The 21,316-nt window shown below is 42.6% G+C and overlaps 1 protein-coding gene across 2 annotated transcripts; it reads right to left on the reverse strand.

The window, feature by feature from the left end:
• Nucleotides 1-470: 470 nt before the first annotated feature.
• rbp5 (retinol binding protein 5) lies at nt 471-17,261 on the reverse strand. 2 transcript variants are annotated; one of them, XM_003223744.4, is made up of 4 exons: nt 17,024-17,255; nt 12,216-12,394; nt 4,210-4,311; nt 471-669 (listed from the first exon to the last, which is right to left on the reverse strand). In XM_003223744.4, exons 1-4 carry the CDS (start codon nt 17,094-17,096, stop codon nt 616-618), a joined length of 408 nt encoding a protein of 135 aa, XP_003223792.1. In that variant the 5' UTR covers nt 17,097-17,255; the 3' UTR covers nt 471-615. The 2 variants fall into 2 exon arrangements, with proteins under 2 accessions (XP_003223792.1, XP_016850808.1); XM_016995319.2 differs by lacking the exon at nt 4,210-4,311 and having other exon boundaries at nt 17,024-17,261.
• Between the last annotated feature and the right edge of the window lie 4,055 nt (nt 17,262-21,316).

Consider the following 21,316-nt stretch of genomic DNA (forward strand, 5'->3'; position numbering starts at 1 on the left):
TCAGGAGCCTCAGTGGCGAAGTGTGTTAAAGCACTGAGCTGCTGAACTTGCAGACCGAAAGGTCCCAGGTTCAAATCCCGGGGGGAATGAGCGCCTATTGTTAGCTCCAGCTTCTGCCAACCTAGCAGTTCGAAAACATGCCAATGTGAGTAGATCAATAGGTACCACTCTGGCAGGAAGGTAACAGCGCTCCATGCAGTCATGCCGGCCACATGACCTTGGAGGTGTCTATGGACAACGCTGGCTCTTTGGCTTAGAAATGGAGATGAGCACCAACCCCCAGAGTCAGACATGATTGGACTTAACGTCAGGGGAAACCTTTATCTTTTTTTAATATGAGTATCATTCTGATGTAAGAGGCAACAGAAAGGAAAGGGGAAGATGACTGGCTTACATATTTCAAAATTCAGGGGAAAAACCAGACAGCTGAGTCAGCACTTAGCAAGAAGTAATTTACCCAGAGGCATTGATCATCAGTATTATTTTAATCAAAAAGAAAAATGTTAAGACAATGTGTGAGAAGGCATTTGCTTGATTTTGGTCCTATGTTTAAGCTCTAATGCCAACTGAATCCAGAAGTTAATGTTTGGTCCTAGGCAGATGCGGAGTTTGGGATCACTTCACTTTCTGGAAAACTTGGACACAAACCTCATCCTCTGCTGTCATGCGCTATGGAGAGAAAAAGAAAACAAGAACTCATTATTAATGGGCTCCGAAGAGCATTTCTCACAAGGCATATCAGTTCCATGAATGGCTTTGCTACCATCTGTGCCATTCAAGCAACTTTAAATATGATGACTCTTACAAGCACAAGATATATGTAGAAGAGACTTCCATGTGTTCAGTATAGCTCACTCAAGAGGGGGGTGGGAACAGGACAGATTACAGGCGGCCATTATTCCTGGGATGGCTCAATAACAACTTTATTTTAATAATAATAATAATAATAATAATAATAATAATAATAATAATAATACTTTATTTGTAGACCGCCCTATCTCCCCGAAGGGATTCAGGGCATTTTTTTTAAAATAAACACAATGGCAAACATTCAATGCCAAAACAACAAATGATATTTTAGTCTTCGATTATTTAGTACACTTAAATACTTATAATTCCTGAGGACTTACAGTTCCTGAGGTTCAACTACATAGAAATCTGTATGGCCCAATTTGGTCAGGAGATTTTAGGGTCAGGGAAGCCTCCGCTTAGTTTTGGAAGGGCTCAAGCCCACCTTCCTCCCTACCTCTATACTGCATTTTGGTTACTTTTCAATTGTAGGGGCTCTAAAATCTAAATGAATGATCAGGTCTATGTGATGAAGTAGCAGTAGCAAGAAGAAAAAGACACTAGAAAATGTGTTACTGCTTTAAGTGAAAATCCACTGCACAACCTGACTTTCCTGCTTGAGTTTCAGAATGGCATAGGTTTGTTTCATAGATGTACGGACCATTAAACAAAATCCAAAACACATTTTGATGATAGCTTTATTAAGCCAACTAGAAAAATACACTGGTTTCTGAAGCAAACTAGTTTCTTCGTTAATAAAATATAGTTTAAAAAAACATGCAGGAGAAATAAAGTGATGTTGTTGAAGTCAGGCTGCAGTTCTGCATGTTTGACCCTGGGCAGTGAGAGTGTGTTCATGCAGAAAGTTGGGCTGTCAACTTTCCGCATCCCCTCGAAAAAGGTGGTGCACCAGGAACTTTACAGGCAACCAAGCCCATAAAGGAAGGGCACAAAAATGTCTGTTTTCCATTGTAGTCATTTAATCTTTTCCGTTGGGAGTGTTCTGATCCTGTCAAGTGAGACTAAAGAGCTCCTTTTTGGCAAAGGTTACTGATCTTCCCAGGACAGTCCCATGATGTCAGTTCTGGAGATACAAGTGTGCTAATAGAAGCCAATTTAGAATGCTTTATCTCATTCTTTAAATGCAAATTGTAATAGAGGGACCAGTGAGCTTCAAAAGCTAGCATAATGCTAGCACAGTGGTTCTCAACCTATGGGTCCCCAGGTGTTTTGGCCTACAACTCCTAGAAATCCCAGCCAGTTTACTAGCTGTTAGGATTTCTGGGAGTTGAAGGCCAAAACATCTGGGACCCACAGGTTGAGAACCACTATGTTAGCACCTACTGTTCAGCTTAATAAAGATATCACCAAACTGAAGCTAATTTTTTGATCTGAAGATACCTAACTCAGCCAAGTGGGGGAAAATCCTAATCTAATGAAAACTGACTGTTTGTCATTCTATATATGGAGCCACCAGTGGCGCAGCGGATTAAACCACTGAGCTGCTGAACTTCCTGACCAAAACGTTGGTGGTTCAAATCTGGGGAGCGGAGTGAGCTCCCTCTGTTAACCCCAGCTTCTGCAAACATAGCAGTTCGAAAACATGCAAATGTGAGTAGATCAATAGGTACTGCTTCTGAGGGAAGATAACGGCGGTCCATGCAGTCAATGCCAGCCACATGACCTTGGAGGTGTCTACGGACAACGCCGGCTCTTCGGCTTAGAAATGGACTGGACTTAATGTTAGGAAAAACTTTCCCTTTCCCTTTACATTATATATATATATATATATATATATATATATATATATATATATATATAAAATGGTTTGCAATACTGTATGTGCGTTAACCGAAAAATCAAATGCATGAAACCTGACTGAGTTTGCAAGGACATGGGCATCGGTTTGCAACTGTTGCTGTCCTGCTGCTGGAGAACCGTTTTAACAGGTTTTCTCTCTGTGTGTGAGTCTACTGAGTACTGGCTGGAAAGAAGATGGCTCTGTATTCAGAGAGGCCTGACTATTTCTGAGGCCTTGTTTGCTGCGGATCTTGACTGAAGCAGATTTATAGACTAAGAAAGGACTGCTTATGACTGCTTTCTGTAAGCAATCACAGGGACTATTGTAAATATTATTGTTCTGTTGATGTCTTGGACTTAGTAAAAGTTCCTGTGTTGGGTTGTTGTATGTTTTCCGGGCTGTATGGCCATGTTCTAGAAGTATTCTCTCCTGACGTTTCGCCCACATCTATGGCAGGCATCCTCAGAGGTTGTGAGGTATGGAAAAACTAAGCAAGGAATGTTTATATATATCTGTGGGAAGCCCAGGGCGAGGGAAGAACTCTTGCCAGCATAAATGTAAATGTTCCTGTGTTATTTGTTTTGCAAAGCTGAGTGGTGCATCATTCTGCAGGGTAACTCCTGGTTCATGGGCACACGTAAGAGATTCTACCTATCGTCCACAATCCCCAACATTGTTGGGGTAACCATTGTACTGAAAGTCCCAGTTCTATTAATATGTTCTAGGAAGCTAATGAATGGAATATACATTTTATTACTTTTCTGTCATTTGAGAGTAGCTTTGTACTCCAAAGCGAAGGGGGTTCTGTTGATATAAATTGTGACATAGCACTCGATTTAGCAGACGTCTTTAAAGGCATCTCTTAGGCTTTGACTAAACTTGTTTTGTAGCTTCTTCTAAATACAGTTGCAAGGTTTCGTTTTATGAAATGTTCGTTCTTATGCAACCCAGCATCTGCTGAATGGTGAGGCTGGCACTGATTCTCTGCAGAAGCTTGGAGAATCGTGCTTCCCTTTCTTGTGTGATAAGCCTCCCATCTCTGCCTGCAGGCGTTTCTCCAACTGAGCGGTTCCCAGGAATTCTACTATACTTCTTCAGCACAGCTGCCCCACAAATACACAGATGGCAGAGATCTCCTCTTTGAATGTAGCTGGGAGACAGAACACAGCATGGGAAGATATACACATCCCTACTGGGTGGAAGATAACAGTAATCCTTCCTTACACCCTCTGCTGAACTGATGGCTGTGGCCTCTCATTCAGACACACAGAGACTGTTTGCAAGCAATGATACCACGACTTTAAGTAGCATCATGCACCAAGGTTTTGTACTTTGATTTAATCACTCCATCCTTCCTTAAACAGCACCCCATGAGCTGTTGTCAAATTTCAAAGAAGGGAGAGGAGGACAATGGGAGGCTCCCGCTGAGCTCAGCCAAGTCAACTTTTGAACTCTTGGGAAGGATGTTTTTGTCAAGGGGCCATTGCCTCCAGAGAAGGCACACATAACTCATGGGGCCTCGCTTGGGATTTTCAAGGCAGGGCTTCTGAAAATGTCTGTAGCCATCTCTCAAAGGCTTCCTCTGTGGTGGGGAAAGCCAGCCGGGGCCCCTTTCTCACCAGATGAAGTTGGTCCCCTTCTAGCCAGTGTCTCCAGCCCCGGTTTCGCTTCTCCCCTTTCTGTTCACACACCAGTTGATCTCCTTCCCAGGCAACAATTGTCTGAAGATGTGGGGTGGGGAGGAAGGCACAGGAAAGATAAGTGACAGCATTAGCTAAAAGGAAACATGTTTACTTTTTTAAAATGCATCAAAATAATTTTTTTGAGGCACATACATATAGTGGGTAAGACTACAGTTACCTAAAGTACATCCTATTTCAGAGTATGTTTACTTCAGTTATTTGGGACTTCATATCCATTTAGAAGACTAATCTATGAAAGAGAAGGGTTTGCTTTTGAAATTCACTTTTGCCATGAACTTAATAGTTAAATAAGCCATACATTCTACCTCAAGCTCTTCAGCAAACTGCCAAGTAGGAAAATAATAATTTCCTTGCAGACTGTGCAAAGAAACCGACGAAATCATTGATCATATCCTCAGCTGCTGTAAGAAAATCGCACAGACAGACTACAAACAGAGGCACAACCATATGGCCCAAATGATCCATGGAACTTATGCCTCAAGTATCACCTCCCAGCAGTAAAGAACTGGTGGGAATACAAACCTGCAAAAGTATTGGAAAATGAGCACGCAAAGATACTGTGGGACTTCCGAATCCAGACTGACAAAGTTCTGGAACACAACACACCAGAAATCACAGTTGTGGAAAAGAAAAAGGTTTGGATCATTGATGTCGCCATCCCAGGTGACAGTCGCATTGACAAAAACAACAGGAAAAACTCAGCCACTATCAGGACCTCAAGATTGAACTTCAAAGACTCTGGCAGAAACCAGTGCAGGTGGTCCCAGTGGTGATGGGCACACTGGGTGCTGTGCCAAAAGATCTCAGCCGGCATTTGGAAACAATAGACATTGACAAAATCACGATCTGCCAACTGCAAAAGGCCACCCTACTGGGATCTGCGCGCATCATCCGAAAATACGTCACACAGTCCTAGACACTTGGGAAGTGTTCGACTTGTGACTTTGTGATACGAAATCCAGCATATCTATCTTGTTTGTTGTGTCATAATAAAATAATAATGATAGTGATGGTGATGTATGGATCATCAATGCTGCAATCCCAGGGAACAGCAGGATTGATGAGAAGCAACTGGAAAAGCTTACTCAATACAAGGATTTAAAGATCTAATTGCAAAAACTCTGACACAAGCCAGGAAAGGTGGTAGATCGGCACACTGGTGCAGTGCTTAAAGACTTTGGCCAGCACTTGAAAACAACCGGTACTGACAAAATTACCATCCGTCAGCTGCAAAAGGCTACCCTACTTGGATCTGCATGTATTATTTGCTGATACATCACATAGTCCTAGACACTTGGGAAGTGTCTGACGTATGATCCATTGCAAAAGCCACCATAGTGATCTTGTTTGTTGTGTACTAATCTTGTTGTGTATCAAATAATAATAATTTTGTATTTGTTACCCACCTCTCCTCGTGGCTTGAGGCTGGGCACAACACAGATAAAACACATCACCATAAAATACTGTACATACATTAACAAATACCGTCACAAAATATAGCAATACATAGTGCAAGAATTGAAATACAATACAAATACATATGTAATACCTTCCTCCCTTGCCTGGTCAGGTAGGGGTGGGATCTAGGCGACTCTACAGATGCTTTGGACTACAACTCCCAATACTTCTGACCACTGGTTATATTGGCCAAGGTTAGAAGAGTTGGGAGTTCAATAACATCTGCAAGGCCACACAATTCTCACCTTGTTATAAATGCTACAAGATAATGTAAGCATGCAAAGGAGTGTCTGAACATTCAAAACCATTTATAAGTGTTAAGTATTCTGACTCAATCTTCACAATATCTGAAGATCTGGCTTTTTGGAAAAGCCACTAGGATTGAACAGATAAAACTAGAGCATGTTTTATTGTGTCTGAAATTGTGAAAACCCTACTGGGAACAGTAAGTCGTTCCCATTTTTAGAATTTTAGAAATAACATTTTAGCCACAGCTTTTATGGCCAGAGCTGGAGTAATTTCACAACAATGTTATAAATGCTATTTCAGGCATCCCAGAGGTGCTTTTGGCTTTTTAATGAACTGAAACAGGAAATGAAATCCAGTGGAGGTGAGACTTGGTCCATATGCCTTTTGTTTGTAGAATGGCTCAAGGAACCACTTGAAATTCCAAAACAGTCCCAAACAAAAACAAAGAAATGAATTCCTTCTAATTATTGGTTAGAATATATGTAAGCTGCTGAAGATTTGTCTCCATGACTAGATCTGCTTGCTTGATCTTAAGGAATAGCTGCATTCATACAAACGAAAAGGATAAGGACCAAGAAAATGATGTAGGGAATGGTCACAGAACTGAAAGAACTGAGCTATTTACTTTTTTTCTCATGTTAGAAACTATTTGAGAAACTGCATTTCTGGCCATCTGCAAGGACATTGCCCAGGGCGTGCCAGGATGTTTAATGCTTTACCATCCTTTTGGGAGGCTTCTCTCATGTCCCCACATGGGGAGATAGAGCTAACAGAGGGAGTTCACTCACTCTCCTCGAATTTGAACTGCCGACCTGTCGGTCAGCAGTCCTGCGGACACAAGGGTTTAACCCACTGCGGCACCGGGACTCCTATTGGCTACATTACACAATTGCACAACCAGTCAAGAATCCCTACAAACCTTGGTTAATCAATACAAGCACGCTGCTGGTGTGTGCTGTGCAGTGACTTCCACTTGTAGTAGGACAGCTGTGTTATCCAAATGGTGATGCAGTTATCTCTCTAAGAAACAATTAGTAAGCCAACTCTGTCCTCATTTGGATAATACAGCTAAGAGCTCCCTGGTTTTTCTAATCCTGCAACAAGTGGGAGTGATTAGACAGTTCACACCAGCAAATTGATCATCCCTGATAAGCAAGGATTTACTTGGATCCCTGGCTGATTGTGCTGTCATATCCGTTATACTAGGGCAGTGGTTCTCAACCTGGGGTCCCCAGATATTTTTGGCCTACAACTCCCAGAAATCCCAGTCAGTTTACCAGCGATTAGGATTTCTGGGAGTTGAAAGCCAAAAATATCTGGGGACACCAGGTTGAGAACTACTGTATTAGGGGCTCTTCTACACTGACCACTGAGGTCGTGTGGAACCAGTTTTGTTGTGCGAATTATTAGAGTGCCATTCCAGGAACAGGTTTGAGGCAAGGAAGGTGATTACACTAACTACAAAAGTTTGCCTTGAATTGTTTCCTGGATCCACAGTATCAAAAACTTGCTTGATGCCCTTAACTCTCCTGCAGAATACTTTGTTGATGTGTGCTATCTAGCCACCACAGTTTGAAGTTGGTTCAAATGCCATTATATGGTCAATTTAGACGAGCCACAGGATTGACTGGAGCTCTGTATCAAATTCCTTCTCAGCCATGAAACTCAGTGAATGGAATAGAACAGACATTAACTGACACCTACATGTTTGCTCATTTGACTTTGGAGTAAGTGCAAGACCCAAGTGTCACCAGCCCAAGACCCTGGGAAGAGTGTTAACATTTCCCTCCTGTGATCCTGATTTAAACCTCGTTTCCCTGAAAATAAGACATCCCCAAAAAATAAGACCTAGTAGAGGTCTTGCTGAATTGCTAAATATAAGGCCTCCTCTGAAAATAAGACCTAGCAAAGTTTTTGTTTGGGAGCATGCCCGGCGCCCGCCAAACAAAACACCATAGCATGCAGGATTGGTAAATGTACATACCAGTTGTATATGGAAATAATGGTAGTAACAAGAAATTTTTGACAGGAGTCACAGTTTGTCTTGTTTGGTTATGTTGGTTTGTGATGACAACTACTGTACAGTATAGAATAAATGTTCATTTTTTTTTGTTCAACAATAAATGTGAATTCTTCTTCATGGAAAAATAAGACATCCCCTGAAAATAAGACCTAGCGCATCTTTGGGAGTAAAAAATAATATAAGACACTGTCTTATTTTTGGGGAAACACGGTACTACATGTGCAATGCATATGGTAAAATCATGATGCTCATGGTGCTTCAAAGTAGAGGCAAACAACATAATGCTCTCGAAATGTTTTGGCTGTTAACTCATATGAGCACTGAGATTTTCAAACTGGTACTGAAGAATACCCAAAGAGTACTGGGTTCCCTGTCCTTGTTCTAAATTAGGGATGACAGACTTGTGGTTTCCAAATCTGGTTAAACTACAGTTTCCATCTTTTCTAGTAGAAATTATCTTGGTGGATGATGAGGGAGTAGCAGTCTCACAAACAACTCACAACAGCATTCTGCAAGCAGGCTGAAACCTTTTTCTGCCAGCAGCCATTTGGAGAAGTATAATGGGCATGCTGTTAGGGGAGTTGTGGGTGGAATTTGTAGGGTGTGTGTGTGTGTTTAAAATGCATTTTAATTGTATCTATTATGTTTTAATTGTATTTTTAACCAGACACACAGTACTATTTAATTGTTTTATTTTAATGTATTGTTGAAGGCCTTCATGGCCAGAATCATTGGGTTGCTGTGAGTTTTCCGGGCTGTATAGCTATGTTTCAGAAGCATTCTCTCCTGACGTTTCGCCCACATCTATGGCTGACATTCTCAGAGGTTGTGAGGTCTGTTAGAAACTAGGCAAGTGAGGAAGTAGTCAGGCTTTGTAGATGCAAGGCCTTTTTTCCGTGTTAAGAGCGACTTGAGAAACTGCAAGTTGCTTCTGGTGCGAGAAAATTGGCTCTCTGAAAAGACATTGCTCAGGGGATGCCCGGATGTTTTTATCATCCTTGTGGGAGGCTTCTCTCATGTCCCCGCATGGAGCTGGAGCTGATAGAGAGAGCTCGCCCACGCTCTCTCCAGGTTGGATTCCAACCAGCAACCTTCAAGTCAGCAACCCAGCCTTCAAGTCATCAGTCCTGCAAGCATAAGGGTTTAACCTACTGTGCCACCGGGGGCCTTCATCAGACAAGAGTTCTTTCTCCCACCCTGGACCTTTCACAGATATATAAACCGCCTTTTCCTAGTTTCCAGCAGACCTCACAACCTCAGAGGATGCCTGCCATAGATGTGGGTGAAATGTCGGGAGAGAATGCTTCTGGAACATGGCCATACAGCCCGGAAAACTCACAGTAACCCACTGTTTTATTTTAATTTTTGTATTAGTTTTGTTTTAAATTGATCAAAATGTGTGGTTGTTAACCACCTTGAGTTCCCTTGGAAAGAAAGGTGGGGTATAAATAAAATTAATTATTATTATATTTATTTATACCACACTTTTATCTCCTCCGAAGGGGAATAATAATAATAATAATAATAATAATAATAATAATAATAATAATACAGCCAGCATAGTGATCTTGTTTGCTGTGGACTAATCTTGTTGTTTATATAATAAATAATAATAATAATAATAATAATAATAATAATAATAATAATAATAACAACAATCCAAAAACAATAGGAACATCACAGCTTGCCCACCCCTCTTTTAAAGCAATGACTGACTGTTTTGAGCTTCCCTTCCAATCAACCCCTTGGTTAAGGTTGACCAAGATAATACCGAGCATTCTGAATACTCAAGATGTTCTTTGTTACTGAATTATTCTTATGTAACACTCTATCTACCTTCTTCTGCAAGGCATCTTCATGTCAAGAACCTTTACTGAAAGCTGCCAAAGGAGCAAAGCTTATCCAGCATCCAGACTTCATTAGAAAAAAGAAGCTGCTACTGCTACTATTGCAGCAACATAATTGGCATTTAGAAATAAAGTAACTTCAGCCCACCCTTTATGCAGGGATAGGATTTGTTTATATCCCATAGATATATCCGTGGATACAGAATGCCAACTTTTTTTTACATAGCAGTCAGTGCTTATTTGTTTTTACCCAGTTTGGGTCTCCAGATGTTACTGAATGCCAACTCCCATCATGTTTATTATCTGCCATATGGACTGGGTAAAATAATATAATATAATATAACTTTATTTCTATTCCGTCCTATCTCCCTGAAGGGACTCAGGGCGAATTCCAACAAACAACGGCATACATTCAATGCCTTCAAAAAAACAGATAAATATTGTATTGTATTGCCATTGTATTGTATTATCTGATTTGAATGTGTTTTACTTAGTTGAAGATGCTGTTTTTATCTGTTTTTACTTTGTTTTATTGCTTTTGGGCCTTGGCCCTGTGTTAGCCTCCCCGAGTCCCTGCGGGGAGATGGAGGAGGGATAGATGGAGGAGGGATTATAATAAAGTTATTATTATAATATTATAAATATTGGCATAAAAGCCCAATAAGACCTCACATATGAATGCAGCGTTAAAAACCTAACATCAAATTAAACCTAATTATCAGTGAATTGAGTGTAACATCAATAGCCTAAACCAATAAAGCCAGATAGAATCAGACAAGAATTTTATAGCGACATAAAATGTAAATAAACGTTCACAGTAATTTACAAAAGCCAACTGAAGTGGGAATAATGGGAATTGTAACTCAACAGTCTACAAACTATCTACAGACCCACAAAGAAAATCCAACAAATGCTACGGTCAGCGAAGGACAAGAGGGATCCTCTCTCCTCTGCAGGAGTCTACCGGATAGCATGCAGCTGTGGACAAGTCTACATAGGGACCACCAAACGCAGCGCCCAAACAAGAGTCAAAGAACATGAAAGGCACTGCGGACTAATTCAACCAGAGAAATCAGCCATAGCAGAGCACTTGATGAACCAGCCTGGACACAGGATATTATTTGAGAACACAGAAATGCTGGACCATTCCAACAACTATCATGTCAGACTACACAGAGAAGCCATTGAAATCCACAAGCATGTGGACAACTTCAACAGAAAGGAAGAAACCATGAAAATGAACAAAATCTGGCTACCAGTATTAAAAAACTCTAAAATCAAAACAATAGATGGGAACCAACACTCTGAGGGCAGAGGACAGCTAATGACTGAACAAAGGATGCCCCCAGGCAAGAGACAAAACCTTTCCAATGCTAATTAGGGTGATTAACTGAAACATTGATGCTGGCTTCCCAGTGACAAAGGACTCTTGCCACACCCTGGACTCTACACAGATATATATTCTTTCCTTTCCTTACTTAGTTTATCCATACCTCACAACCTCTGAGGATGCCTGCCATAGATGTGGGAGAAACGTCAGGAGAGAATACTTCTGGAACATGGCCACACAGCCCGAAAGACATACAACAACCCTGTGATCCTGGCCATGAAAGCCTTCGACAACACATTGTGACTCAACAGTGTTTGTGGCTCTAAGGTTGAGGAAAAGCTAAAGGACATTTAAAAGTCAAACATCATGTTTACAAGCCTTGTATCTAAATGCCCCACTATCCTGACTAAACAGAACGAACTGCACTCTACCAGATATTACTGTATCACAACATTCATGATGTCTAATGATGTGGAATACAGGAGTTGTAGTCAAGCATCTGGAGATTCGCCCCATGGGCCTTGAGTTTGACATGTGTCATAAAACATTTGGCAGTGCAGAATTTGGGCAGCCCACATGTTGGGACGTCCTTGCCTAGCCTCAAGCCTACTCTGTGCAATGAAGAAGCCATCGTTTGCATCCAAGTGGTCTCATTGTGTGAGCGATGGGACACAGGAGAAGAGACAGAAGCAGCGTTCTTGCACTGCTGCACATTAGAGGCTGCTAATAGCATTTCTACAAATCCCTACACAAGTGAATAGACCACTCATCAGACTACTTCTTTTGTCTTTGCACAAATTAGAACTTTTTCATAACATGAGAATGGCCTTCTTTCTGCCGGTCAGGTAGACCACGAGCCAGGCTTTGAGCTCCACTGAGCCAGCACATCGTGTAGCCAAGAATTTATCATCTGAAACAAATTTGGCAACACAGCTCTAGCTTCCCTGGACGTCATTCCAGCACAGAACTGACCTGTTCCCGTGACCCCAGAGGCACCGCTTTTTCCGCCTCTTACCTGGCACTTGCGTCCGTCTACGGGGCCCAAGTCCTCTTCAAACTCAACCCCCAGGTCAAAGTCCATGTTATAGTTTCGAAGCGAAGTTAATGTGCGGATAGTCATGTGGTCTCCATTGTGGATGATCTCTTTGTCTGGCTTGAGAAGGCAAACCAGTTTCCTCAGAGCGACATTGATGTCTAAACAGGATGACAGAAGAGGTAAGTAGGATAGGTAAGAAGGGTGCACATGCAGTAACAATTCATATGCACAAAACAATCCCATTGATTTTCCCCACCATTGACCCCGGGAAGAAAGGGGCACCTGAAATAAAAATACAATTGAAAAATCTTCCCTTGCTTCCTCCACTATTGTTCAAGGCAGTTTACATGGTAAAACATACATGACAGCTGTGCACTTAAAAGACATTTGTTTCAATAAATATATATTTTTCTCACCAACTTTCCATTGTTTTTAGTCTATATATTTTTTTCAGCACTATAAATATTATCATACAATCTATCTATATGCATAATAAAAGTGAAAATATGTATGTGTCTTTGTGGCTGGGGTATCCACTTACACAGACAACCTCCTGCCTCCACAAACAGCTATAACTCCCTCTACTCAGGAGACACCAATGGCCTTCCCACCAATGACATTTCAGGTTACAGTGAGCACCATGAACATGTACAAGAGCCCTACCAATGTCCTCCAGAAACACCATACTGCTCAGCACCCTAGTGAAGGCTTTCATACAGGGACAATTTCCTCCTAGATTTTTTGTGTTTCCTCCACCACAGACATCCCAGTGTTTCTTACTCTCTCCATTGGTGTGGAATTTGCATAACCCCGCCCACTGCCTCTCCCATAACCCTTTCCTATTTATTTCTATGGCACACAACAAACAGAGGAATTGATCAGCAATTGAACACACTAGAGGGGTTTGGGGAGAATTCACCATGATTTATAGGAGTTGTAGGTACTGGGATGTATAATTCAACTGCAATCTAAGAGCACTCTGAACTCCACCAATGATGGACCTGGGACTAACCTGGCACACAGAACTCCCAAATCCAACTAAAAATATTGGAGGTCTTTGGCGGGATTTATAGCAGTTGTAGTTCACATATATCCAGAGCGCACTATGAACTCAAACAATGATGGATCTGGACCAAACTAAGCATGCATACCCAATATGCCCACATTTGAATAGTGGTGGGGTTTGAGTGGAATTGGCCTAGACATTTTGATGTTGTAGGTACTGGAATGTATAATTCACGTGCAATCATTGAGCACTCTGAACTCCACTAAAGATGGAATTGGACCAAACTTGGCACACAAAGCCTTCATGGACAGCAAAAAATACTGGAGGTCTTTGGGGAAAATGCACCTTGATTTGGGGAAGTTGTAGTTCACCTACATCCAGAGAGCACTGTGAACACAAACACTGATGGATCTGGACCAAACTTGGCACACATACCTGATATGCCGACATTTGATTACTGGAGGGGTTTGGGGTAACTGACCTTGCTTTCTGGGAATTGTAGTTCATCCACAACCAGGGAAACTGTGACCCTCCATCGATAAGGGACCTGGACCAAACTTTGCACACAGAACCCCCATGACTAACTCCACATACTGGAGGGGTTTGAGGGGACTGGCTCACCATAGTGGGAGTTGTAGTTTACACTACAGCCAGAGAGCACACTGAACCCCACCGATGACGCATCTAAAACCAATTTGTCCGACATAACAAACTTTAAGTACTGATGGAGTTTCTCGGGATTAACCTGGCATTATGTGAGTTGTAGTTCACTCACAACTTTATGCATTTTGTACAATAAAAGAATTGACTTTTTCAAATAACCCAGGCAATGCTGGGTACCCAAGCTAGTGTATTATACAGTTATAGCAGTTTCTCAAGTCGCTCCTGACACGAAAAAAAAAGTTAATTATTCCCCGCCTCTGATTTATATTGCTATATACATCACTTTAAACCCTCCCCATTGAAAAACAATGATAATAATAATAATAATAATAATATAAAATGGGTTTCCCACCTGCCACCTCAAAGACACAAAAAATGTTACAATACTAGCAATCATTTTAGACAGTTCTACCTTATTAACTTTTTTTTAAATCTCCAACACCTGCCAGTGTCGCAACATTTCCCTTTTTTCTTTGTGAATCGTATCAATGGTCCCCATTCTTTTAAAAAGAATGTATCAATTGACTTCTCCTTAATCATACAAGACAACCTGTCAATTTCTGCTAGTTCTAAAACTTTTGTGACCCAATTTTCTTTTACAGGTAGGAAACAACATCCTAGTTAAGAGCATAACCCAGGCATGGGCAAACTGGGGCCCTCTGGGTGTTTTGGACTTCAGCTCCCACTATTCCTAACAGCCTCAGGCCCTTTCCTTTCCCCCCAGCCGCTTAAGCGGGGTTCATATATCTGTGGAAAGTACAGTATGGGAGAAAGAACTCTTGTCTGTTGGAGGCAAGTGTGAGTGTTTCAACTGATCACCTTGATTAGCATTGAAATGCCTTGCATCCTCAAAGCTTGGCTGCTTCCTACCTTGGGAAACCTTTGTTGGGAGGTGATAGCTGGCCCTGACTGTTTCCGGTCTGTAATTCCCGTTTTCAGAGTGTTGTTCTTTATTTACTGTCCTGATTTTAGAGTCTTTTAATACTAGTATCCAGTTTTTGTTCATGTTCATGGTTTCCTCCTTTCTGTTGAAATTGTCCACATGCTTGTGGATTTCAATGGCTTCTCACAACCTACGAGAGTGCCTGACATAGATGTGGGTGAAACGTCAGGAGAGAATGCTTCTGGAACTTGGCCATACAGCCCGGAAAGCGCACAGCAACCAAGAATAGAATAACTTTATTGCCATTGTACATCGTACAATGAAATTAAATGCCACCCCCAAACACATTACATATGTACACAAATTACAAAAGAAGCACCCATCCTTCCACATTGTAATCCCTAATGTCACATTAGTGTGGCATGTTTTGGGAGGAGATTGATCCAGAATGTTGGGCGTTGTAATTTACCCACATCGTAATCAAATTTCCTAATGGGTCCATTCTTAAGATCCAAAACCTAACAATGCATAGGCTTAACATGAAAGGCACTGCAGACTAATTCAGCCAAAGAAGTCAGCCAGAGCAGAGCACTTGATGAACCAACCCAGACACAGAAAATTATTTGAGAACACAGAAATGCTGGACTACTCTGTAACAACCACCATGTCAGACTACACAAAGAAGCCATTGAAATCCACAAGCATGTAGACAATTTCAACAGAAAGGAGGAAACCATGAAAATGAACAAAATCTGGCCTCCAGTATTAGGTAACGGTTTCCTCTGACGTTAACTCTAGTTGTGTCCGACTCTGGGAGTTGTTGTTTATCTCCATTTCTAAGCCTAAGAGCTGGCGTTGTCTGTAGACACCTCCTAGGTCATGTGGCTGGCATGACTGCATGGTGCTCTGTTACCTTCCCACTTTTTTTTCCATGTCAGGAGCAACTTGAGTCGCTTCTGGAGTGAGAGAATTGGCCGTCTGCAAGGACGTTGCCTAGGGGACGCCCAGATGTTTTTGATGTTTTTATAATCCTTGTGGGAGGCTTCTCTCATGTCCCCGCATGGAGCTAGAGCTGATAGAGGGAGCTCATCCGCGCTCTCCCCGGGTGGGATTCGAACCTGGCAGCTTTCAGGTGGCAACCCGACCTTCAAGTCACGAGGCTTTAGTCCACTACGCCATCGGGGGCTCCACACCTTCCCACTGGAGCGGTACCTATTGATCTACTCACATTTGTATGTTTTCAAACTGTTAGGTTGGCAGATGCTGGGGCTAACAGGGGGCACTCACCCCACTCCCCGGATTAGAACCACCAGCATTTCAGTCAGCAAGTTCAACAGCTCAGCGGTTTAATCCGCTGCGCCACTAGGGGCTACCAATATTCAAAAATTCTAAAATCAGGACAGTAAATAAAGAACAACACTCAAAAACAGGGGAATTCCAGACATGAAACAATCAGGGACTGCTAATCACTGCTCAACAAAGAATTCCCCCAGGCAGGAAGCAGCCAAGCTTTGAAGCTGCAAGGCGATTCTATGCTAATTAAGGTGATTAATTGCAACGCCCACACTTAACTTCAACAGACAAGAGTTCTTTCTCCCACCCTGGACCTTCCACAGATACAGTGTTCCCTCACTACTTCGCGGTTCACTTTTCGCAGATTCGCTGTTTTGCGGTTTTTCAATAAACTCTAAAAGACTATTGTAAATCATAAAAAATTACAATTTACAGCCTAAGGAAGGGAGGGAGGAGAAGCTGAAGGGAAGGAAAAGGAGCCCAAGCGGCAATGGGAGGAGAAGGAGGTGATTTATCAACACACGATTGGTTGATAAAAACATAAAATAATGTATAATTACTGAAATAATGTATAAATATTAAATTAAATATAGTGTCCCTACTTTGCAGATTTTCACTTATTGCGGGTGGTCCTGGAACCTAACCCCAGCAATAAGTGAGGGAACACTGGATATAAACCTAATTTGCCTAGTTTCCAACAGACCTCACAACCTCTGAGGATGCCTGCCATCGATGTGGTCGCAACGTCAGGAGAGAATGCCACACAGCCCGGAAAACTCACAGTATCCCATATTCTTACAAAATCCCTAACGTGTGCATCGTCGGCTACCTAAGCTAATAATAATAGCAACGACTGAGTCAGGGTGCTGAGAACGCCCTCTGCACATGCCCCAAGCCCTTGATTGTGGGATCCCAAACCCGAAGGGGAGCGGCTGTGCTCACCTAAGACGCGGAGGTAGTTCTCCATGTTGTCCTGGGAGACGAAGCGGTAGTAGCCCGTGAGGTTGGGAGGCATCGGGGCGCCGGAGAAGCCAAGGACCCGGAGGAGATGGAGAAGGAGGAGGAGGAGGAAGAGAGGGGCGGCTGGAGGGGGAATTGCAACTGGCGAAGCTGCGGCACACGTCGGGAGAGAGAGAAAGAAAGACTGCACCCGGCGGACTGCTTCCTGGCGCCTTCCTTGGCTTTTATAGGCGGCGCCCCTCCGCCGTAAGAGTCCCCCAGTTCCGGCCCCGGGAAGCGGGGAGAGGAGGAGGAGGCAGAGGAGGAAGGCCTTTGCCAGACGGCTGGCGAAGAAGAAAGCGGAGACAAGCCCTTGTCCCGAAAGAAGTGGCCCAGGGAATTGCTAGGAAGCAAGAAGCCGCCCAGTGTTTCCAAAGGCTGGCATGGGCTCAAACTCAAACCCCAAAGTCAACCTCATCCTCATCAAGGGCCACCAAACTAGGAAGGAAACCAATAGTCAGACAACCAGATACAGTAGAGTCTCACTTATCCAACACTCGCATATCCAACGTTCTGGATTATCCAACGCATTTTTGTAGTCAATGTTTTCAATACATCATGATATTTTGGTGCTAAATTCGTAAATACAGTAATTACTACATAGCATTACTGTGTATTAAACTACTTTTCCTGTCAAATCTGTTGTATAACATGACTAGCTGTGCCCGGCCATGCGTTGCTGTGGCGTTGTCTGGTGGTGTTGGTGAGACATTGTTGAGGTAGTGGTGGTATTGAATGTCTGTTGTATGGTTGTCTTTATGTTTAGTATGCACACTGAAGTGGATTATATGGCAGTGTGGAGTCATGATAATCCAGTTCAAAGCAGATAATATAAGATTCTAAATGGGTTATATAGCTGTGTGGAAGGGCCTTGAGTCTACACTGCCATATAAACCAGTTAAAATCTGATAATCTGTGGAAGAGGACTAAGTGAGGCCTAACTGTGCCTGTCCCCTGGGCTGAGTAGGTTGCTAGGAGACCAAGTGGGCGGAGCTTAGCCTTCAAACTGGCAGCAATTGGATAAAAACAATTATTCCTCTCCCTCTAATTAGGACTTTATTTTTCTTTTCTTTTTGTTGTATCAACCTAGAGCTGTGAATGATGGGTTGTGTTGTCAAATTTCGAGGTTGGGGGGCCTGTAGTTTTGTTGTTTTGTCCGCTGCCCTGATGCCATCACTCTTTTATATATATAGATGTTTTGGTGCTTAATTTGTAAAATCATAACCTAATTTAATGTTTAATAGGCTTTTCCTTAATCTCTCCTTATTATCCAACATATTTTCTTATCCAATGTTCTCCCAGCCTGTTTACATTGGATAAGCGAGACTCTACTGCAGGGGTCCCCAAACTTTTTAAGCAGAGGGCCGGTCCACAATCCTTCAGACTGTTGAGAGGTCGAATTATCATTTGGAAAAAAAATACAAACAAATTCCTATGCATACTGCACATGTCTTATTTGTAGTGCAACAACAACAACAACGAAAGAATACAATATTTAAAAATGAAAACAATTTTAACCAACATAAACCTATTAGGATTTCAATGGAAAGTGTGGGCCTGCTACTGGCTAATGAGATAGTCAAGTTAATTAGGATTGTTGTAGTCGTTGTGTGCCTTCAAGTCATGTCAGACTTTGGCCGAGCCTAAAATTAATTTTTATTTACTGCATTTACTATGCATTTATTTACTACATTTATATCCCACCCTTCTCACTCTGAAGGGGACTCAGAGCAGCTGTATGTACATACAATATATTATATTATTAGCATAACACAATATTAGCATTATATATTACTATATTGAACTATACCACTATACTATTATATAATATGTATATAATTAATATTATAATATGTAATAATTAATATTATTATATGGTATTACTATTAGTATTATATTATATAACATAGGATTATTATCAATATTATATGTATCTACAATATAGTATATTGTTAAAACTGATATAAAAATATTATATTATAAAACTGAGGGTGGGGGCCAGGTAAATGATCTTGGAGGGCCGCATCCGGCCCCTGGGCCTTAATTTGGGGACCCCTGCTCTACTGTAATGACAACAACTTTCATGAACCTTTTACATCTACTGACTTGGAAAGGGCTCTCAATAAATGTAAAAATGGCAAAGCAACTGGCCAGGACGATCTGCGGATGGAACAAATTAAGAACTTTGCTCCGAAAGCAAGGTGCTGGCTGCCCAAGTTGGTGAACAACTACATTGCATCCTGTCAGATCCCGCAAATCTGGAGCAAAGCCATTCTGAAACCAGGCAAAGACCATAATTGAGGATTCTGAATGAATGGATTCTAATCTTGGACAGGCTTAACATTTTATGTAATGTGATTTTATTTTGCAATGGTATCTGTTTTATATGAATTGTTGTTTTGTAGATTGTTTTATATGAATTGTTGTTTTTACATTGTTTTTAGGCATTGAATTTTTGCCTGTTTTATTGTAAGCCGCTTTGAGTCCCCGCAGAGAGAAAGGCGGGGTAAAAGTGATGTAAATAAATAAATAATGCAGCGATTCCCAAAGTGGATGCTACTGCCCCCTGGTAGGCGCTGCAGTGATCCAGGGGGGCGGTGATGGCACCTATTAGGACACGGGGGCGGGGCCAGAGGAAGGGCGGGGCCTCTTCCCAAGTGCCCGAGACAGGGCTGAGCCCCTGAGGCGCTTGTCAGGATGCAGGGGGCGGAGCTAGAGGAGTGGGCATGGCTTCTTCCACAGTGCCCGAGACAGGGCTGAGCCTCTATACCTCTCCTGAGAGGCCTTTTAGGACTAAAGGGCGGGGCTAGGGGCGTGGTCTCTTCCCAAGAGCCTCTGTATACCTTCCCTGAGGGGCTGAGGGGTATAGAAGCCCTGCCCCCTCCTCTAGCCCCGCCCCCTGTGTCCTGGCAGGTGCCGTAGGACAGGGATAGAAGCTCAGCCCTGCCTCAGAGCTCTTAACTCCGCCCATCCCAGCCCTGGCTGCCCCTTTGTGGCCCCACCCACCTCCCCCTCTCCCTCCCAGCCCTCCATCTTGGACTAGGGGAGAAGCTCAGCCCCGCCCTCTTGAGCAGGAGCCACGCCCACCCTTCTAAGCCACTCCCCCCTTTCCAGGGGGCACTGAGTCATATTTTTTCTGGAAAAGGGGAGGCAGGCCAAATAAGTTTGGGAACCACTGCCGTAATGATCCAAAAATCTCTAGACCAATCTCCTTGTGCCATCTTTACAAAGTTCTGGAGAGACTTCTTCTGCATAGAATTATGGAAAAAATAGACCCATGTATGATCCCACAGCAAGCTGGCTTCAGGAAAGGGAAAAGCTGCACGCCACAAGTGCTGAAGCTGACTCAGCACATAGAAGATGGTTTTGAAAGGCAGCAGATTACAGGAGCCGTCTTCATAGGCCTGTCAGAAGCATAGGTAAAGGTAAAGGTTTTCCCCTGGCATTAAGTCTAGAAATAACATCATAAAAAAGCTGACAGGCACAACCTGGGGAATCACAGCTAGATAGAGTGAAGACATCTGCCCTTGCGCTTTGCTACTCTGCTTCTGAATACGCATGCCCAGTGTAGAATACATCTCAGCACATTAAAACAGTGGATGTGGCTCTTAATTAGACATACCACGTTATCACAGGATGTCTACACCCAACACCGCTGGAGAAATTACACTGTTTAGCCAGCATTGCACCACCTGACATCCATTGGGAAATATCAGCCAGCAGTGAAAGGACCAAGGCATTGACATCTCTGGCCCATCCTGTGTTTGGATATCAGCCAGCAAGCCAACGCCTTAAATCATGAAAAAGCTTCCTAAGATCTACAGAAATACTCGCAGGAACACCTCAGCAAGCGAGAGTCCATAAGTGGCAGGCTAAAACCTGGAACCTCACTCAGTGGCTGAGACCGGATGAGAAATTCCCCCCGGGGACACAGAAGGCTGGGCGACTTTGATGGCACTGAACAATGCACTCTGGCACCATGAGATGCAGGGCTAACCTTAAAAAAAGTGGAGTCCACGACATGTGAGTACGGAAAAGAGCAACCCACAGGTGACTTGCTACAATGCAGCCTGAGCCCTGCCACATGCACAATGGAGGACCTTCTCGCAGCGACACCAGAGGCACTCCAAGTGGCCAGCTTCTGATGAAAGGAAATCTAGTATAATGCCAAGTTTTTATCTTTGTTTGTGTATTTAACTACATTATAACAGTATCCTCCATTTGTTTCTGACACAA

Source organism: Anolis carolinensis, chromosome 2 (genome assembly GCF_035594765.1).
Source record: "Anolis carolinensis isolate JA03-04 chromosome 2, rAnoCar3.1.pri, whole genome shotgun sequence".
Classification (NCBI taxonomy): domain Eukaryota; kingdom Metazoa; phylum Chordata; class Lepidosauria; order Squamata; family Dactyloidae; genus Anolis; species Anolis carolinensis.

What these genes read in the sequence shown, in the direction of transcription:
- rbp5 (XM_003223744.4), bottom strand. Translation starts at nt 17,096, where the DNA reads ATGCCTCCCAACCTCACGGGCTACTACCGCTTCGTCTCCCAGGACAAC. An exon ending in TAGACGGACGCAAGTGCCAG is followed by an intron (nt 4,312 to 12,215) that starts GTAAGAGGCGGA and finishes CCACATCTTCAG; the next exon opens with ACAATTGTTGCCTGGGAAGG. An exon ending in AAGGGGACCAACTTCATCTG is followed by an intron (nt 670 to 4,209) that starts GTGAGAAAGGGG and finishes TTCTCTCCATAG; the next exon opens with CGCATGACAGCAGAGGATGA.